Source organism: Canis lupus, chromosome 28 (assembly GCF_048164855.1).
Source record: "Canis lupus baileyi chromosome 28, mCanLup2.hap1, whole genome shotgun sequence".
Classification (NCBI taxonomy): domain Eukaryota; kingdom Metazoa; phylum Chordata; class Mammalia; order Carnivora; family Canidae; genus Canis; species Canis lupus.
In genome coordinates, this window is record NC_132865.1 from 35,516,899 (window position 1) to 35,538,156 (window position 21,258).

The window sequence follows — 21,258 nt, forward strand, 5'->3', positions numbered from 1 at the left end:
AAAATCTAGAAGATATCACTTATTACTGCATTTGTCAAAGCAATTAAATAAAGAGAAAAGAGAAACAAAGGAAGGAGAATGAAAAGCACTAAGTGTTGGGAAAGAAGAAATGGAACAGTCATCATTCATGTATAATGTGACTTTCTAAATTAAGAACCCCAAGAAGCTTCAGAAGATGAGATGAGAAAAAAATGATTACATAATAAATATGTAAAAATCTATTACATTTCTATTGACCAGAAAAGAAGTGTTAAGAAGCATAGTTCAACAAAAGCTATCATGTTGAGTTGCTATAAAAATTAAAAAATGTAAGGGTAAATCTAAAAACAGATGCAGTATAATTTATAGAAAAACTATTGGGGCACCAGGGTAGCTCAGTTGGTTAAGCATCCAACTCGATTTTAGCTCAGGTCATGATTTCATGGATCTCATTGGTAGTGGGATTAAGCCTGTCCTTGGTCTCCATGCTCAGCAGGGAATTGCTTGGGATTCTCTCTCTCACTCTCACTCTGACGCCCCCCCCCCAAACTCTGGCACTCTCTCTCTCTCTCAAATAAATATTTTTTAAAAAAGAAAAAGAAAAAATCTAAATTAAGCATAACAGCAAAGAATACATAAAGAACTATTCCATATTCCTAGAGTGAAGATTATAGAGGTGTCAGTTTCTTTCAAACTAATCTAAAGCTTGAGTATAATTAAATCAAATACATCATAAGGTTTTACAAGAAAATTGACAAGCAAATGATAAAACCTATATGGATGTGTGAAGCCCAATAATATCCCAGGCACTCCTGAATTAGAGTAAGGTAGGTGAATCATCCTTCCAATCACCAACATTTATTATAAATCTATACTAATTAAGACAATACAGAATTGGTGCTGGCACAGATAAACTGACTGATGGAACCAGAGAAAGGATTCAGAATTGACCTGAATATTGACACAAACTTATTCTGGATAGTCTGTGCTTTGTTCTCAGTGCAGAAGTATATGTAGGACTGCTCACTGGGAACACCATCTTCATCAATGAAGAAAATTATGACTGTTCACTTGTTAAACGTTTTTGCCAAAATATAAAAAAACTCCTTTACTGTTGGTTATAAATGTATAGGAAAATGAAAAAAACCACTAATATTTAGTACACGGTAATTCAAAAACATTAGAAATAGTGAGAATTAAAAGGTATATTTCTTTGTTAAAAAAAATAAACTGAGTGGGAAAAATCAGAGAGGGTGACAAAACATGAGAGACTCCTAACTCTGAGAAATGAACATGGGGTAGTGGAAGGGGAGGTGGGTGGGGAGATGGAGTGACTGGGTGACAGGCACTGAGGGGGGCACTTGATGGGATGAGCACTAGGTGTTATATGTTGGCAAATCGAACTCCAATAAAAAAATACGCAAAAAGAAACTTATCAAGAATAATCTGAATGGTGCTTGCCTTCCTTCTCTCAATATATTACTTACAATTAAGAGCAAGCATCTTTTCGACTCCAAATAGCCAAAGGAATATTGAAAAAGAAAACCAAAGCTGGTGGCATCACAATTCCAGACTTCAAGCTATACTACAAAGCTGTGATCATAAAGACAGTATGGCACTGGCATTAAACAGAAATATAGATCAATAGACAAGAATAGAGAACCCAGAAATAGACCCTCGACTCTGTGGTCAACTAATCTTCAAAAAAGTGGGAAAGAATATCCATTGGAAAAAAGTCTCTTCAACAAATGACGATGGAAAAATTGGACAGTCACATGCAGAAGAATGAAACTGGACCATTTTCTTAAACCATACCAAAAACAAAAAAGACTCAAAATGATTGAAAGACCTAAATGTGATACAGAAATCAATCAAAATCCTAGGGAAGAACACAGGCAGCAGCAGCAACTTCTTGCTAGACACATCTCCAAAGACAAGAGAAACAAAGGTAAAAATGAACTATTGGGGTTTCATCAAGATAAAAAGCTTTTGCACAGCAAAGGAAACAGTCAACAAAAGCAAAAGACAACCGACAGAATGGGAGAAGATATTTTCAAATGTTTAATCAGATAAAGGACTAGCTTCCAAAATCTATAAAGAACATATCAGTCTTAATACCCAAAGAACAAATAATCCAGTCAAGAAATGGGCAGAAGACATGACCAGGCATTTCTTCAAAGAAGACCTACAAATGGCCAACAGACACATGAAAAAATGTTCCATATCACTTGGCATCAGAGAAATATAAATCAAAACCACATTGGGATACCACCTCACACTGGTTAGAATGGCTAATATTAGCAAGACAGGAAACAACAAATGTTGCCAAAGATGTGGAGAAAGGGGAATGGGAATCTTCTTACACTGTTGGTGGGAATGCACACTGGTGCAGCCACTATGGAAAAGAATATGGATGTTCCTCAAAAAGTTGAAAATAGAGCTACTCTATGACCTAGCAATTTCACTACAGGGTATTTATTGCAAGGATACAAATGTAGTGATCTGAAGGGGGACCTACCCTCCAATGTTTAGAGCAGCAATGTCCACAGTAGCCAAACTATGGAAAGAGCCCAGATGTCCAGCAATGGATGAATGGATAAAGAAGATGTGGCATACAGCCAGCAAAAAAATGAAATCATGCCATTTCAACAATATGGATAGAGCCAGAGGGTATTATACTAAGTGAAATAAGTCAATAAGAGAAAGACAGTTACCATTCATATGTGGAATTTAAGAAACAAAACAGGGGATCGTAGGGGAAGGGAGGGAAAAATAAAACAAGACAAAATCAGAGGGGGAGAAAAATCATGAGAGATTCTTATGAGAGGGACATGGGGGGGATGGGATAACTAGGGGATGGGCATTAGGGAGGGCACGAGATGTAATGAGAACTGGGTATTATATAAGACTCATGAATCACTGACCTCTTCCTCTGAAACTAACAATACACTAAGTGTTAACTGAATTTAAATTTAAAAAAAAATTAAAAAATAAACTGAAAAATAAAAATAAAAAAATAGCAAGCATCTTTTCTATGCCCTTGCAAATTCTCTAATTTTTTCTAAGCTTCCATCAGCTTTCTGCTTTTACCCTCTGTGCTTCCAATGTCCTAAACCATCCCTTAGAGTTCCTTTAATGTGAAGTTTTTAGCAACATCACTTCCTCCGGGACATGTTCATCCTTTTCTGTCACCCTTATTCATGATTGTAAGTTCCCTTCACTGATTTCCTTTAGCTGTTTATCTAAAGTCTCTCAAATGGTGACAGTGCCAACATTACCACAATCAGATATTTCTTCTATACCTAAATCCATCTATGTTTGATTTCAACTTCCATCCAGCATTATCACTTTTATTTCTTTGATATGCTTGTATCTTTGAATTGTACATTTTTGTAAAATGTCATATGGATTTATCACTGACAGACAAGGAGTCAATACAACTATAAGCTTTGCTGTCTGTGCCTAAATTGCATAACAGACTGTGAAAAACATAAAGTGACTGGTCACTGATCAGGATGCACACCTGTAATGTACGTAGTGATTTGTGGACTGAGGACCTGGCAATGAAGTTTGCACTTTATGCAATTACAGTTAATATGTCACAATAACTGAACTTTGGACCATGTTGTTGAGGGACTTGTGTTATTTAAATAATTGTCACTGAGGCACCTGGATGGCTCAGTTGGTTAAGCATCTCCCTTTGCCTCAGGTCATGATCCCAGGACCCTGGGATCAAGCCCCACATCAGGTTCCCTGCTCAGTAGGGAGCCTTCTTCTCCTCTGCTCATCACCCCACTCATGCTCTTCCTCTCTCTTGCTTGCTCTTTCTTGCTCCCTCAATCTCTTTCTCAATAAATAAAATCCTTAAAAATAAATAAATAAATCTTTGTCACTAAAATTTGTACATATGGAAACCATGCAAGTTAAGAACTGCCCTATATCTGACAAAAGTTACTTTGTAGAGTACACAGGAGAAGATGGAGTAGATGATAAATCATGATATTACAACTAGTTATCCATGTGGGAAAAAGTGGATTACATCCTTATGTTATACCCAGAAATCAAATATCTAGATTCTAAAGACTTGTGTTTGCCTGCTTGCTTGCTTTCTCTTCTCTTTCTCTTTGTCTTCTCTTTCTGTCTCTTTCTCTTTCTCTTTCTCTTTCTCGTTCTCGTTCTCTTTCTCTCCTCTCCTCTCCTCTCCTCTCTTCTTCTTTCTTTCTATCCAATACCCCCAGGGGTAGAGAAGCTTTCTTAAGATATAAAATTGGATCATTAGAAAAAATATCGCATGGTTAAATTGAAAGACATTAAAATTAGGAATTTCAGTTTATCAAAAAATATACCACACTGCACAAGATTTTGTGGTAGTAACTTCTAGTTGCTGTCCCCTTCTTCAGTCACTGTGATACTAGAGCCACATTTCCCAGATGGCTTTGCAGCTAGAGATAACTGTATGACTAATTTCTCAGTAATGGGATTTAACCAGAAGTAGTGTGGGGAGTTTCTACCTCACTTGCTTGAAAGATATTGTTGCCAGGGATTTTCTCTCTTTTTTATATTCTGTGACCAGCGCTGACCCCTCAGAGGAGGAAGAGGCCTAGGAGATGGTATAATAACAAGATGAAAGGACCCTAGTTCCCCAGTGACTGGCTAGAGCAGACCCATCATAACTACTCACTTTGGAACTGTTACCTCAGTGAGAGACAAGCTTCTATCTTTTAAAAACCCTTTTTGAGTATTTTTCATTAGAGATACTTTACCTTTACCATAAATATTATAGATAAGAACATGTATTTCCACAGAAAAGGAAATTCAATAGACAAAAAGAAACCAAAAAAAAATAAAAAAAGAAAGCTTCTTAGGAAATAGGGAAATGGGAAATGCACATTAAGACCACACTGAGATGCCATATTATATTACAAAATTAAGTGTCCCAGGTGTTTGTGAGACTGTGACACAAGAGAAATTCTTTTTTTAAAAAAAATGATTTTATTTATTTATTCATGAGTGACATAGAAAGAGAAGCAGAGACATAGGCAGAGGGAGAAGCAGGCTTCCTGGGGGAGCCTGATGCGGAACTCGATCCCAGGACCCTGGGATCACAACCTGAGCCAAAGGCAGATGCTCAACCACTGAGCCACCCAGGTGCCCCTAGAAATTCTTAATACACCACAGATAAAACTTAGTAATGTCACCATTTTATGAAGCTGAATAGAATCCATAGTTTTCACCTAGCATTTAAGTTCTATGGATTTACTCAGGAGCAGGATTTCTCAGCCTCAGCACTACTGAGATGTTTGTTGGGCCTGATGATTCTTTGTTAGGGGGGGCTCTTCTGTGCATTATAGGATGGTTGGCAGCATCCCAGGGCTGTACCCACCAGATATAGGTAGCATCTCCTTCCCAGTGTGACAACCAAAACAAATCTCCAGACATTGCCAAATGTCCCCAGGGAAGGTATAATCACCCCCATCTGGGAACTAACACCCTGGAGTAACTTGTTTCCATGAAACAGGGGACACACACAAGAAAGAAGGTTCATTTCAATCTGTGACAGCCAGACTGGAAACAGCACAATCACCCATTAAGAGATGAATAAATTCATTATGTGTAATCATGCAATAGAATATTACAGTCATGAAAAAATTATCTATAGCACCACACAAAAAAGTGAATGAATCTTAGAAACACAATCTTGAGTGAAAAAAGAAATCAAGTCATGTAAGACTCCATGTAACATGCCATGGTTTTTACAAAGCACAAAAACTATCAAAAGTATTTTCAAGAAAGCCTACATAATTAATAGAGCCTCCTTTTTAAAAAAATGCCAGGATAATAATACCAAGAAATTATAAAGAAAAAACTTAGGAGGAGGGAATGGGTGCAGTGAATACAGGTAGGAGCACTACTACCAACAATGTTCTAGGCTTAACTTGTAAGGTGGGTTATCAAATTTATATAATACACATTTTGAAAAGAAAAGAAAGGCAAACATAGCCTAGATACCCTATCATAGTATTTTTTTCTTTTAATGAAAATAGTTTGCAGAATATAGGAAGGATAGTTTAAATAATTTAAAAAGAACGTTAAGGTAATTACAGGCATACCTCATTTTATCCTGCCTTTTATTGCACTTCACGGATACTGCAATTTTTACAAATTGAGGATTTGTGGCAACCTTGCACAAAGCAAGTCTATCTGCACCATTTTCCCAACAGCATTTGCTCACCTCATGTCACCTTTTGGTAATTCCTGCAATATTTTAAACTTTTCATGATTATAATATTTGTTATGGTGATCTGTGATCAGCAACTACTACTTAGTGCAAGTTCAAATGATGGTTTGTATTTTTTAATTAAGGTAAATACATGGTTTCCTTAGACATAATGCTATTGCACACGTACGAGATTACAGGGTAGTGTGAACAGAACTTTCATATGCATTGGGAAACCAAAAACTTCATTTGACTCACTGTATTGCAATATTTCCTTTATTTCAGAGGTCTGAAATGGAATCCACAATACCTAGGATGTATGCCTGTCCTTTCAACTTCCTGAAATTGAATTTCAAGTAGTCTTATCCCATTAGTCAGAGAAAACTGTTAAGATTTCCAAGTATCACACCCAAACCTAGCTCTTACCACAAGCCTACCACATTTTCATCTTTTCTCAGAGAATTTCATGTTCTTCTGAACTCTGCTATGTACCCATGCCATATGTCCAACGGCACTCCAAGGGTCACTTTCAGACAATGAACCATATTTTATGACATTCGCTTATTTCATATGTGTCTGCCCCCACTTGGCCCTGCCTGTGAGGGCAGGGACCACCCGCATCTTTTTCACATTTGAATGCCCAGCCTCTGGCAAAGTTCCTGGCACAGAGCAGCCCCTTAGCAAAGAACTCTTATATCAGAAAGCAGTGCTTGTTAATTAATGACTGTTTTGAGGACCACATGAATCAGATTCCCTTAAACTGCTTACATATACATATTACATGTGTAATGTATATTAAAATATATTATAAAATATATTTTTAAAGCATATTTCTAATAACTCAGTATCTACTGGATCAGAATCTCTGGGGTGGGCCAAGGAGTCTATTTTGTTTGTTTTAAGACACTCAGATAATTCCTGAACATCCTGAAGTTTTGCAAAATTTGCTAAAATGGTAGGGCTTTCCTGAAGTTTTCTTTATTCTATTTGAGATTAGATATCTACAGATACAACTACATTCAAGTCTAAAAATATAATGTGGCAAGTAGCCTCTCTTTTTACAAATGTGATGGGGGGGGAAAAAGCCTTGAGGATTTAGCTGAAATCATTCCCATACTGCATAGGTTTTGTTAATCAATGCATTGGGAAAAAATGATATTCAGCAGTTTGTTGCATCCTCAGCCCAAAGCATTTTTCTATGTGAGTAATTTAGGTCCTTCAAAATATTTAAAATTACAATGTTTCTTTCCTTTTACCTTCTGTCATTTTTATTCTTTGTATCAACCAGCCTTGGTAATGACAGGGCAGCCTTCACATGTCCCACTTGCCCCCTGATTCTGCTTCCTTTTACCTGCAACAGTCCCCTGTGATTGCTGTGCTATGACTCTTGTTTCTATACTCCCTTGACACTGGCCCTTTCAGTATTCAGGGCTTCCTTCGCTCATGTCCAAGAGGAGTCTCAAAATAATTTTCTGAAACGACAGCCTGGTGAAGCCAGGGATTTCTGCTAACTGCTCTGTTCTGACCCACGCCCCAATCTCCAGTTTCGCCTCTCATTAGCTGTTCTGCAAATCCCTGAGCTGTTTGCAGCAGAGATTTGGCATTAAGTCAAGATGATGCCAGTTTCCATCCATCATGAAAATAATGCAAAAATCATATCCCTCTGTAGCGACACTGTGTAGAGAAGGCAGCATGTGTCTTTCTATTTAATTTCTTATTTCTCTCTCTTTCTAGTAATTTGCCGTATATGACCCTCAACTCATTTTACCACATATCCATTCTTTCCATACACCACTACCTTCCCTTTTCTTCTTCCTGTTGGTTCACATCCAGAATAAACATCCTTCTTTCTTGCAAAGGCCATTTTAAACTCTCCTCATTCCTTTTCAAGGATTTTACTCAAAATCATTTCACTGATTTAAATCCACTCATTCAATAAATGGTCAATAACTAAACTTCCAGACTATTAAGCACTATACTAGGAAAGAGAGCAAAGGTAAATAAAATATAATACCAGACTTCAAAAACTCAAAATCAAGTAGAAGGTAAAAAAGAGTATAGAAGTAAATGTAATAAATGGTTTTGGTACATTGATCTGTTACAATATGCAGCTGTATTCTAGCAGTAAAGAATATAGGTTCTAGAAACAAGCATATAAGTTTGAAAAAATGGCTCTATAGGAGATAGTGAAGTAGAGTTGAAGGTCTTGGTTAAAGGGTTAAAGGTAGGCAGTAAAGGAGGAATCAAAAATGATTCTCAAATTGCTGGTTTGCCAAAGAGTATGCGTTGGGGGACCCAGGAGAAACACATCTGCAGGAAACATGATAGATGCAATTGTGAACACTGCCTAATAGGTGTGGAAATTTTATGTATAGGCACACATGCATGTGCACACACACACACACACCAATTAAACTTTTGTCTTCGTAGGAAATTAAACCTAACCAGCCAAAACTTCACCTAACTATAATTTATTAAAGGAAAATTATTTTCAATGGCTCAATCAGTTAAGTATCCAACTCTTAATTTTGGTTTTGGGTCAGGTCGTGATCTCAGTGTCTTGAGACAGCCCCATATCCAGCTCTGCGCTCAGCAGGGAGTCTGCTTGAGATTCACTGTCCCTCTCCCTTAGTCCCTCCTACGTCTGTCTAAAATTAATTAATTAATTAATTAAATTTCTTAAAAATTATTTTCTCATCTCAATTTTACATGACCTGTACATTTATCTTCTTTCACCTGCCTTTTACGCTACATTTAATAAATTTTCAAAACAGATTTCTTACTAAGAAAGCACATCTTACCTGGACCTGTCCCATCATGACTCATCAGAACTTTCTTCAATTTTCCAAGAGATACCACTTTGATGGAAAAATATCAACCTGTACAATAATGAAAATAAACTGAATGACCATTAGGATATTTCCTTTCTCTAGGAAAAAGTAGCATTATTACTACTATATTAAGTTCATCACTATATTGCCATGTATTGCTAAATTATTATTACTATACTATAAAAATTTTCCACTTACTATTTTATATGCAGTCCTACACTGTGCCTTGTGAGACAAATACAAGCAAGTAACCTAATTTTTGCCCTCCTCAATCACACAGTCTAAATAAATCTGAAAAATATTTCCAAAATATAATCGTAACAGTTAAGTTTACCATAGTAGTGATAATAACAGTTAATATTGCCCTCACTAAATGCAAACTCTTCTTGTTTTTCATACATTTAATCCTCAGAACTATGAAGTATGTACTACTCATGGTCTTATTTTACAGTTGAAGAGATGGAGACATACAGAGTTCAATTCTTGCTCAAAGTCAATGTCTAGTGAGGGACCCAGCCAGGACTCAGACCCTAGTAGTCTGCCTCTGGAATGTTTGCCTCTTGGTATCTTTTGTTTCTAAATAAACTATGCATTGCAATATTCACATGTGCATGCATATACAAATGAAATTTTAAAAAAGACTATTAAGTAGACATAAAATATATAAATTAAAATACATAACACACTCAATGCACACATCAATGTAAATGATACAACATTAACAGCACCCCAAGATCCCTCCATGGCCCATTGCAGTTATAATCTCCCCCAGTGGTAACCACTATCCTGACTTTTAATTAGTTTTGCCAGACCATTATTGACTTGCCTTTTTGTATATATTGGAATACATTTCTGATGAACATTAGTAGAGAGTCTACTTTTCTGAAATGCTTATACCACCACACACTGTGCATGCTCAGTGTATGAAAACTCAAGGTGCTCCACAGCTACTCAATACCAATACTGTCATTCTTTTCAAGTTTAAGCCATCTGATCATGCATGGTGACACTTCATTATGGTTTTCATTGTGTTTTCCTGATTACTAACAAAGTAGGGTACACTTTTTGTGTTTATTGACTATTTGGATATCCTCTTTTTAGAAAGGACATATTCAAGTGTCATGCTCATGTTTTAAATTGGGTTATCTGTTTTCTTGTTAATCTGTCAGTGTTCTGTTTATAGTTTGGAAACAAGTCCTTTGCTAGGATATATTTTATAATATCTTCTCCCACTTTGTGACTTGCCTTTTTTATTCTCTTTATGGTGCTCTTTAAGGAAGAGAGGTCTTTGATAAAGTGGTGTGAATTTATCTTTTTTCCTTTATGCTTAGTGCTTTCTCTGTTTTGTCTTTAAAATCTTACTCTATATGTGCACACCCATGTTCGTTCATAGCAGCATTATTCACAATGCTGCTGTAGCCAAAAGGTGGAAGCAATCCAAGTTGCATTCATACTAATGAGTGAATAAACAACATGTTGTATATACACACAATGGAGTATTATTCACCCTTTAAAAAAAAAGGAAATTCTGACACAAGCTACAATACAGATGAACCTTGAAGACATTGTGCTAAGTAAAATAAGCCAGTCACGAAAACACAAATACTCTGATTCCACTTAGACGAGGTTCATAAATGAGTCAAAGTCACAGAGACAGAAAGTAGGATGGTGGTTGCCAGGGGTTGAGTTGGGGGAAACAGAGAGGAGAATGGGAGTTATTGTCTAGTGGGCATAGTTTCAGTTCCACAAGATGAAAAGTTCTGGAGCTAGATGTGGTGATGGTTGCACAACAGTGCGAAAGAATGTGCTCAAAGCCACTGAATTATACACTTGAAGATTGTTAAAGTGGCAAATTTCATGTGTGTATTTTATGACCATTAAGTTTTTCAAAAATCCTAACCTACCCCCAAGACCAATGAAGATTTTTCTCTTATATTGTCTTCTAAATACTTGATTGTCTTACCTTTCCCATTTAGACCTAAATTTGTATGGAGTTGGTTTTAAGATTTAGTGTAAAATAGGGCTCATGATTTCTTTTTTTTTTCTCTAATATCTAATTTACTGCCTTTCCCTGATGCTGCACATCAAGACAAGTGGATCTTTTTCTCTATCCTTTTTCTTTGTTCTATTTGTCTTGCCTTGTACCAATTAATGCTGTCTTAATTACTTCAACATCACAATAAATCTCAATATCTTGTAGTGTGAGCCCTCCAGCTTTGTTTTTCTCTTAATAATCTTCAAGATTATTTTGGGTGTACTTGACTTGTTACCCTTCCACATAAATTTTATAATTCAACTGCCAATTTCCATACAAAAAATTAAGGACGATGCCTGGGTGCCTCAGCGGTTGAGCGTCTGCCTTCAGGTCAGGGCGTAGTCCGGAGTTCTGGGATCAAGTCCCACGTCAGACTCCCTGCATGGAGCCTGCTTCTCCCTCTGCCTATCCCTGCCTCTCACTTTCTGTGTCTCTCGTGAATTAATAAATAAAATCTTTAAAAAATAATAAAAAATAAAAAATAGGTAATTTTGATTGGTATATTGCATTGAAACTGTAGATTAGGAGAAAAGTGAGAACTTTATAATATTGACTCTTCCAATCCAAGAACATAGTTTATCTCTATTAATTTATGACTTTTTAAAATTTCTCAGTGGGATCCCTGGGTGGCGCAGCGGTTTGGCGCCTGCCTTTGGCCCAGGGCGCGATCCTGGAGACCCGGGATCGAATCCCACATCAGGCTCCCGGTGCATGGAGCCTGCTTCTCCCTCTGCCTGTGTCTCTGCCTCTCTCTCTCTCTTTCTCTCTCTCTCTGTGTGACTATCATAAATAAATTTTTAAAAAAAATAAAAAATAAAATAAAAAATAAAATTTCCCAGTAATATTTTGTCATTTTCCATGTAGAGGTCTTGCCTTGGCCATCTGGATGCCTGCTGTGTATTGCGCCTAAGAATGGAGTAAGCCTCAGGGCAGGGCCGCCTGTGCAAGGCCCCAGGACTGTGCTCCTTCCTGCTCAATGGCTTTAGCCACCACTGACATTGGTGCCCATCTGTCAGCAGAGGTCCTGGAAGTTCCAGTCCTTGTTGTCAACAGAGGTGACCTCTAGAATGCATACTTAACTTTGCTCCTCCTCTTTCCTTCTCTCCTTTACATTCTTGCCTTCACTATGCTTCCTAGGATCCCTCCTCCTCCCTCCATTAACCACCCACAGGACCTGTCCCAGTCTCTGCTTTGGGAGAACTCACATGAAGGTCCTACTTTTCAAGTGGGAGTTTGTGAGGGCCTATCTTTGCTGCTGGGTCCAGATTGAATCCCAGCCTGATGAGACCTTCTAAATCTCTACACAGCATTGGGAGTTCTCCATGGCCACTCTCTGATTGGCTTCCTGATTCCACTTACAAATGGTAGAAAGCTATGATGAATATCAGGTTCTTCTGCACACTTCCTTTCTCTCCAGGATCTTGGACTCACACCCTAACTGCCCTGGCAGCCACCCAATGCCTTTAACACCAATTTTAAAAGGTATTCATCAAATGTTTCTAGCAGTCAGCAAGATAGTCACTTTGTTATGAACCAGAGTGCTCTAGTTGGAAGTAGAATCTTGGCAGTTTTGTTTTTGGTTTTGGTTTGTCTTTAATAGCAGAAAAAACTAGGAGTTACTCATGGCTGCACTGTCCCTGGTTAAGCCCACCTCCACTCAGCTCCAGACAGTACAATACACTCTGAAAAGTGCCCACACTTCCCCAGACTTCCTAATTGGTATCAAATGAGCACCTCCAGAATTTTCTATGTGTCTTTTTAGTTAAAGAAATTAGAGGAAAGATGGTTGGTAAGAATCAATAAAGATCTTTCTATTACCTGTCCATGCCGAAACTTGACTTTGTTATTTTTGGATTGATGAAGCTTTTGGTTCCCAGAATCTCCTCTGGTGCCAATGAGGTTGATAAGTATGTTAGCCTCTGTCTCTGCCCCTGGTTTAGTGCCTGTGTACATGCAGATCTCATAGACCACCACTGCAATGTCAAAAATCTGATATTAACTTTCTCATTTTATTTTCTCTTTGAATGTATTAGACAACCTGAAAAACAGCTGAATGTTGCCTGATCTAGCTGACAGAAGCCTCTCTTACGCAGACCCCTACTCAAACATACTCTCGGCTACTCCATGTTTACCTCATTCATAAGACTCTCAGCTATTCCCAAAACTACTGCTGCAAAATGATTTTCGTTAGCAATTATGCACTTTCATTAACCACCATACTTTCACGGCTGTTATGAAAAGTTGTATATTAAAAAAAAATAATAACTCTCTTCTCTCTTAATTAGATGAAAGTGGCAACTTTCCTCCCGAAGTTTGGCTGTTCTAATCACAGCTGGCCACTCATGCTGCTATTTCATAGAGATCACACTCCAATAATGGAGATGTTTAATAGTGCTCTTGACATAAAAAAATACAAAGATCTTAGAGAGATACAAATTTAAATTTTTTAAAAAGAGACCAGGGAGGTACCAGCAAATTATAATCCACTATATTTGATCTTAGAATTAAGGCAATTTCTGAGACATTGGTAGAAGTCGCTAATTAGGAAAGAGATTGCTCTTGCTGATACAACTAATATGAGTAATATCTTGGACACAATGAGTACTTTTTATTCCAAGTCCTAGGATGCTTTATAATTCATACTCTGTGCAATTGAACAGTTGCATTTATAGAAATTCACATTAACATTTGGATTTCCAAAGAACTCAGACATGAAAATCCAACAAGTAAGAAAACAAGGTAAGTGAGAAACATTGCCTGTTTCCATCGTGCCTGACCTTTAAAAAGACAAATGTGGTATACTGGGAAATGGTGTAAGCAGAGAAGATAAATCAGTTTCTTTGAGGAGTCTTACATATTCTAAAATACCCTAGAGTGAAACTCAGCTGAGCTTAAGCAAAAAATTAGAACACTTCTCATGAATTTAGGACAACCAAAGAAATCTTTAAAACTTCCTATAAAGAAGATCTAGTCTTACAACGTGGGTAACTGCCTGAACTGCATTAACCCAAAACTTATACTAGAATTCTTTATGAAAACAGTAATGTGGGCAGGTGTGATCAGAAGTCTTACTATGGAAGTCATGCTTCTGTTTACTGAGATTTTTTTTTTTATTTCAGGTGAACAGTGAGGTTGTTTAAAACTTTAAAAAAAAAATAGAAGACATAAACTATTAAAACACATCTAAAGTAAAAAAAAATAAAGGACTGAAAAAAGATATATAGAAAATTATTTTAGACAGGAATCATATGCTTAGAGCACAAAGACAACAGTAACTCATGTTACCCTATGATCAAATCATGCACCTTGCAGGCAACCTATACAACTCAAATATTTCTTAACACTATATTCCCAGGAGCTCCTATAAGTTAAGTTTAATACTCATGGACCAACAAAAAAAATCACTTGCCATCTAAAATTCAAAGAGAATTAAATGTACCACATATTTAGAACAGAGTGGATATCATAGTTGATCACTAAATTTTATTCTCAAACCACATCAAAAAGAATTACGATAGTTTGAATTAGAAATTGAAAGAAAACATATAATCCTACCCACAGAAACAGACTTTTTGCTGAAATCTTTAACATTGATTCAACTTTAATTGTACGGATTTATATAATTCACTAACCATTTGCTGTAGTTGTACAACAAAAGCATGCAGTTGTTTTAAATGATAAATTCATAACAATAGTTTCTAAGTCCAAACTTTTTCATGATCCTTAAGGCAATACAAAATTCTTCCTTTAACTTAAAGAAAGGGAGGATTTAAAGAATGCCTAGTTAACATGCTACTTAGATGCACCCTAAAACACAATGTGTTTTAAACAAGTCTTAGCAAGTGAAGATCTCAGAGAATTTTTTGTTCAGTCTCTCCTTGGGCGTAAAAGTCAGGTCTCAATGTTGTTGATTCAAAGGTAGGGCCATATGTTCTGGCTAAAAGACCTGCATTATTGTAAAAATATAGAATATTAACAAATTATCTCTATCCTAAGAGAGGGACCCCACACAGAAGAAGGTGAAAACCTGACGGAGTGCAACAGTAAGTCAAAAATGTGAGTTAGGGATCCCTGGGTGGCGCAGCGGTTTGGCGCCTGCCTTTGGCCCAGGGCGCGATCCTGGAAACCCGGGATCGAGTCCCACATCGGGCTCCCGGTGCATGGAGCCTGCTTCTCCCTCTGCCTGTGTCTCTGCCTCTCTCTCTCTCTCTCTCTCTGTGTGACTATCATAAATAAATAAAAATTAAAAAAAACAAAACAAAAATGTGAGTTAGAAGAAAATTTATGATTATCTCAAACACTTGAAAAATACAAGGCTGGGTTTCTAGACATGGATGTTTTACAGACTCGAAGAGATCATTTTACTCGAACATATTCAAAGACAGAATTACTAATAAATTATTCTGGCTGCAAATAACTACTCTTAAAGCACCAGATTTAAGTAGTTATTAATATATATCTCTCATCATGATTTAGGTGACAGTATTGAAAGAACTAACTTGTTGGTTTAGGTTATCCATAAATATTGGACATCTTTGCCCCTAATTTTTTATCTTCTTTTTACCATAGTTGATGCTAAATTTTTCTTTCTGGCAATTAGTCAGGAGCATCAGCAGCTGTGAGCCTTACTTACTCTTAAAGTCTGCCATAGGCACCCAATAACATTGCTTATCTGCCTGTTTGCCACAACTGTCATCCCATTCAATTCATCGCTAAACTATAAAATTTCTTTCATGTTTGGAGGGGAGGGCATTTGTTTCATTTGTGTTCTCAATATCATCAACTCTTTCATCTTTATATTTACCTATACTTATTGTCATTCCAAAACTTTTCCCATCTTTTAAGGAATGCATAGCACACATATTGCTGTCAAAGCTCAGCATTCTTTGGGGTGATACACTTGTGACCTACCTAATAAGATTCAACATCATCTCATTAGTGACACAAAAATCCCTCCAATTTTCACCTGCAGGTTTTTTTCCCCTCAAACATCATTTTAGGCCAGAATCTGTGCCAAGCATTTGTTAATGATGATTTATCAGCATCAACTTCAAGCATTAACTTCTCCATAAATAGTATCCTTAAGATTTCCTTTCAAGAGATCTTGGATTCTTTACCCTCTGCTTATTAGAGCAGCATAGAGTTAAATATATATACATATTATATTTGTTCTTCATAGGGATATATATAATTTCTTAGCCACAAGTATACATTTAAAATGTCATATGGCTGAGGAGGGGGCTGAAAAAAATTCCTCAAATGTGATTTTTCACTGGAAGTTTAGGAGAGGGGGAAACAAAGCCAGGGTAGGACATGTTTCCTCTGGCAGAAGAGGGAGAAGGTGGTATCTAAAGAGGAAGTAGAATGAGATGCCTAAGGGATAGCCACACCAAGAGTCCTCTTCACATCTGAGGGTGACATCCAGGAACTAGTGTACCTGCATGGAATAGGAATGGGAGCAGAATAAGAATTCTGAATTGACCGACTTTTGACCAAAAGAAACTAAGCTTTATTTTGGAAGTGAGTGAGCCTATTTTGAGCTAAAATGATTAAGATTTCCATCACCCATGGAAATAAGGGCTTGGATTATTTTTATATCAGGTTTGTAGAGATATGATTTACAAGTATTAAAATTCACTCTTCTAAGGAATATAGTTTGATGAGTTTTGGGAAATGTTTACAAGTTCTGTAACTACTACCACCATCAAGATAGAGAGTTATTTCTATCACCCCAAAAAGTTTCTCTAGGAGAGGTGTGATTTTAATCAGCTATGGAGCATGGAAAAAGTTGTATTTTTGCACCCCTCAAAGTCATGATTGTGAAGATTCAAATCCATGACATGATGATGAAAACAATGCATAGGGAGTAACCTGGAGGATATCTAGAAAGATTTATTCATACATTTACCTGCCTGATTTTTGAATGAACATGTAAAGGAATTGAATCCAATTAACTGTTTATAAAATATATTTAGTACAGCTCTATAATTTTAATCTGAATTCCATTTGAAGGATCACCTCCTAATATTTTATCATGCCAAGAAGCTTTTCATTCCCTTGGTGGCCCATATCTTAATTACCTAAGGTACCATATACTCAAGTTCTATGGTGATAAGGCAGCCTTTTCACAAAGCTACTGGAATGGAATGTTTTAAATATTTAGGCACCAGAAGTTTATTTGCAGAACTAAATGGAGTCCATAGGGCCATGGTTGAGAAGGACAGGATCACCACTAACCAGATCTAAGATCTCCTCCCAGGGTACATTGTTAAAATTTTCATTGGCTGGTGACTTTGGGACTTATCTTAGAGAGACATGCTTCTGTGCAATTTTGTGTAGATGGACACACACACACACACACACACACACACACTCCATGCCTTGAGTTGAGCTTAAATACATGCATACTTCAGTGAAACTCATGGGACCTTAAATCTTAAGTAGTGCCCTCACTGGAAGACTGTACACCTAGGCCTTCCCAAATATTTAGCTCTCCAATTTAGAAACAGTGGCACCAAATGGTCTCTGGAGCAGCCAGTCTCCCAGCTCTCTCCATCTAACAAATGGTCCTGGGGCCATCATCTGTCAGTGCTCTTTTCTCTATCCTGGGAGACAAATTCTCAAAACATCTCAGGTCTACCAACCTTGGTTGTCATAAACAATCACAGAGTATAAGGAAAAAAGTTTAGAAGGCCATGAACTTTGCATTTGTGCCTCCATCTCTGTCAAAGTGCACAAAATATTTTTAGTGAATGTAAGTTTTAGTTTTGTTTAGTTTTGTTTTCTGAAGACTTTCCTAATCAGAAAAATGAAATGTAATTATCTACTTTTGGGGGAACTTCTTCCTGCCATGTTGTTAGTCGTTATGCTCAATTGTTTCTAGGTACTGTTGAATGACTTTGCCCTGCCAGAGCCTTCTGCATTCCTTCCCATGGGAGACAGCTCCACTCTGCACAAAGTATCTGCAGTGCTGGTGAGCACCACCTCAGGAGTACGAGCTCTGGTACCTATAGAGTTCTCCAGGCAGCACTTCTGAACTTCCCCAAGACAAACCCCATGGCTGAAGCTTTACTTTGATTTAATTAATGGACTGTTTTAGTGCTTTCTCTCAGGTCACCAAGAATTAAGCTTTCTCAGCACTCATCACGGTGTGATCATGTTGACACAAACTGCCCAAAGAAATCTGATCTCAGGAACAGATGGTAAATGAGATTCAGTGTTAAACATGTGCGGATACTTCAGTCTGCACTGAAGGTTTGTGGTCCAAGACCATGTACATTGGCAGCTGAGGACTGAATCTTCATGTGCCTCTTGGTTGCAAATATTTATCTTATTGCTGAAAAAGAAATACCTTTGAACTGCAGAGAGAAGTGCTAGGGTGGGAAGAGAGTGGAATTTCTTCATATTTTATAGAATGTCTCCAGGAAGGCCCCACTGGACCAGAAATGTGATCGAAGGTGAAGGAGCTGGCCATGCAGAGGGCTGGGGGAGGCATAGGCCAGCAGACAGGACAGAAGGGCAAGTCCTAAGGGCTGAGGGGACAGCTTGCCTGGCAAGGAACACTGACAGGGAGTCCGAGTGAGCAGGCTTTGTAGGAATCGTGATGACTTTGGCTTTTACTTTTAGTATGCTGGGGAACCTTGGAGGGTAATAGGCAAAGAAGTGACATAATCTGACTGAGATTTTAAGAAGGCCATTCTGGTTGTGGGGTTGTTGCTGTAGGTTGCCAGCAAGTGTTCAGAAAGACATTTATTTTCTCACTACTTAAAGTCTGATAAATACAAATATTTTAAAGCAGATACATTTCTATCATGATGGTACTTTCTTACATTCTCAGAGCTATCTCTTGCTTGGAAATGAACCACACTTCCTGCAGGCTTACCAAAACCTAGCATCAAATATTTCTTTGGCCAGAGTTGTGGCCCCAAACCTTCCCTCCTATTTTCATGGGTCTCTCCTGAAGAAAGCCTGGAGCCAGAACCTGTAAAGAGGCCACAGTGAGCTGAGTTAGCATTATTATCAGCCCTGGGCATGCCCACCAGACCATTAACTAAAGATTATTAAGAACAACCAAGCCATGATGATCAGCAGCTCTTGATGCCTTTTCCCACAAACATGGCAGATGGTGAGCAAAATTGGAGGAAGGTGTGGAAACCGTGCATGTGAACAGGCTCAGCTTGGCAGTGCTGGTCTCCAAGAGGAGATTGCTCTGATCCCACCAGCAATCCAGCTCAGCCCCCAAAGAGTGATGGTTTATAGACTAATAGTCTCAAAAAAACCCTTTTCTTTTGAAAACATTCCAATAATCTTTTGAAAAGAAGAGGCAAAGTCACAAAATTAATTGGCTCGGAGTATAAGTGCCAACTGCAAGGAAAAGCACTCCTTTTGTGCAACTAAATTAAAAAAAAATATAACCCTCAAGTGTCCCTAGGACTCAAACCTAAGTATTAATAGCTTCATTTTAAAAAAGAAGTTCCTCTACAATCATTCTTTGTGCTCTTCCCTGGGCCAGCTTCAGAATATTTTGACAGACGAACAGACAATCCCAAAATATTGAAGGTCAACCCCTCCTTAGTCCTCCTTTCAAACCTAAACCAGAGAAGCATCAATTCAGTGGTTTGATTCTGCTATGGCTTTCCTTGATGTCACAAGAATAGTAAATGTACCTCTTGGCATCAAGAATGACTTTCCAAAAGCAATACTCAGCATGCCTGGACTGCTTTTTGCTCACCAGTAGATTTTGATCCCTAGTTAAACCTGAACACTGAGGTGCCATTGTCTTTTTGTTTTCTTATTTGAATGATTTTCCCCCAAATGAGTAAATAATCAAACTGAGAAAAGGACAGCTGGATAGATTAGTCAGTACTGGAAAAAAATGACTAGTCTAGACTAGCTCTGGGTATCATGTATTACATTATATTATTTTGTAAGAGAAAATGCTGCAGAAATGGTTTATGTACTTCAGCTAAGAAATTAGCCCTTTAAATGAGAAATGCTAATGGATAAAGTTTCATTAGCTAGTTTGGGAAAAGGGTGAACAGAATGATGCAGGGGAGACATGCTGAGTCTTTATCGCTGCTAAAGTTAAATGAACCCAAAATCAATAGTTCATTTAAAGCACAATGGAGTTTCTTTTGTATCTTGGAATTTTTTTAAAAAACCCATACAACTGCTTTCCACTTTTTTTTTTACATGTAACAAACTGTGCATATGTCAAATAGGTAGCAATTGGAAGAAATACAAAATAGTTTTCAAATAGAGTTTAAATAAAGTTCATTTTTCAAAAAACATAGCTTTTTAAAACACTATAATTCGACAAATAACTACTATATCAAGCCAATAAGATTTCATCTGTTTCTTATTCATATTAGGGATTTCAAAATCTTCCTATACATCATTTTGGGAGAGAAAAGGAGGTAGGGATGAGGGGCAGAAGGAGAAGGAGAGAATCTTAAGCCAGCTGCATATCCAGCATGGAGCCCAACATGGGGCTCAATCTCACAACCCAGATCATGACCTGAGCCAAAATCAAGAGTTGGATGCCTAACTGACTTGAGCCACCCAGGCGCCCCATACATCATTTTAAAAAAGCAGAATGGATTCTTGAAAGATATTAGCAATAGAGTGAATAGTATAGGGGAGTTGTAGAATTCTAAACTTTTTCCCCAACTTCTAGAAGATATCAGCTCCAATTTTTCCTAGTATATACTCTGTATTTCTAACATTCCTACATCACTTTTAGATGATTCATGCACTAGAACATGCTGAGTCTTTTATAAAATTCTCTTATTCAATCTATTTAAACAGTTCCTCATTTCTCCCATCCCCTATCCCCACCTCTTAAAACCACTAATATGTTCTCTGCATCTATGAGCTCAGTGCTTTTTGGTTTTTTGTTTTTAGATTCGACATATAAAACAGATCATAGAGTATTTGCCTTTCTTTGTCTGACTTATTTCACTTGCCAAAATGCCCTCAAGGTCCATCCATATTGTCACAAATGGCAAGACTTCATTCTTTTCTATGGTTGAATAATATATATAGATAGTTCATTATATATAATATATAACCAAAATTATACATATTATATCAAATAATTATAGAATTGTATACATATAATTATATATACCAAAATTATATATATATATTATACTATGGCATAATATACACTAGTACATATAATTACATATCATATA

General features: G+C 37.3%; 1 protein-coding gene across 1 annotated transcript in view; it reads right to left on the minus strand.

Annotated features, from left to right (window-relative positions):
• The window catches only part of LOC140619897 (lipoxygenase homology domain-containing protein 1-like), a 33,900-nt gene that overhangs the window by 6,180 nt on the left and 6,462 nt on the right, over nt 1-21,258 (minus strand). The window contains exon 3 of the mRNA XM_072803776.1: nt 8,998-9,054. Coding sequence (XP_072659877.1) covers nt 8,998-9,054 — 57 coding nt within the window. The remainder of the gene's footprint in view (nt 1-8,997; nt 9,055-21,258) is intronic.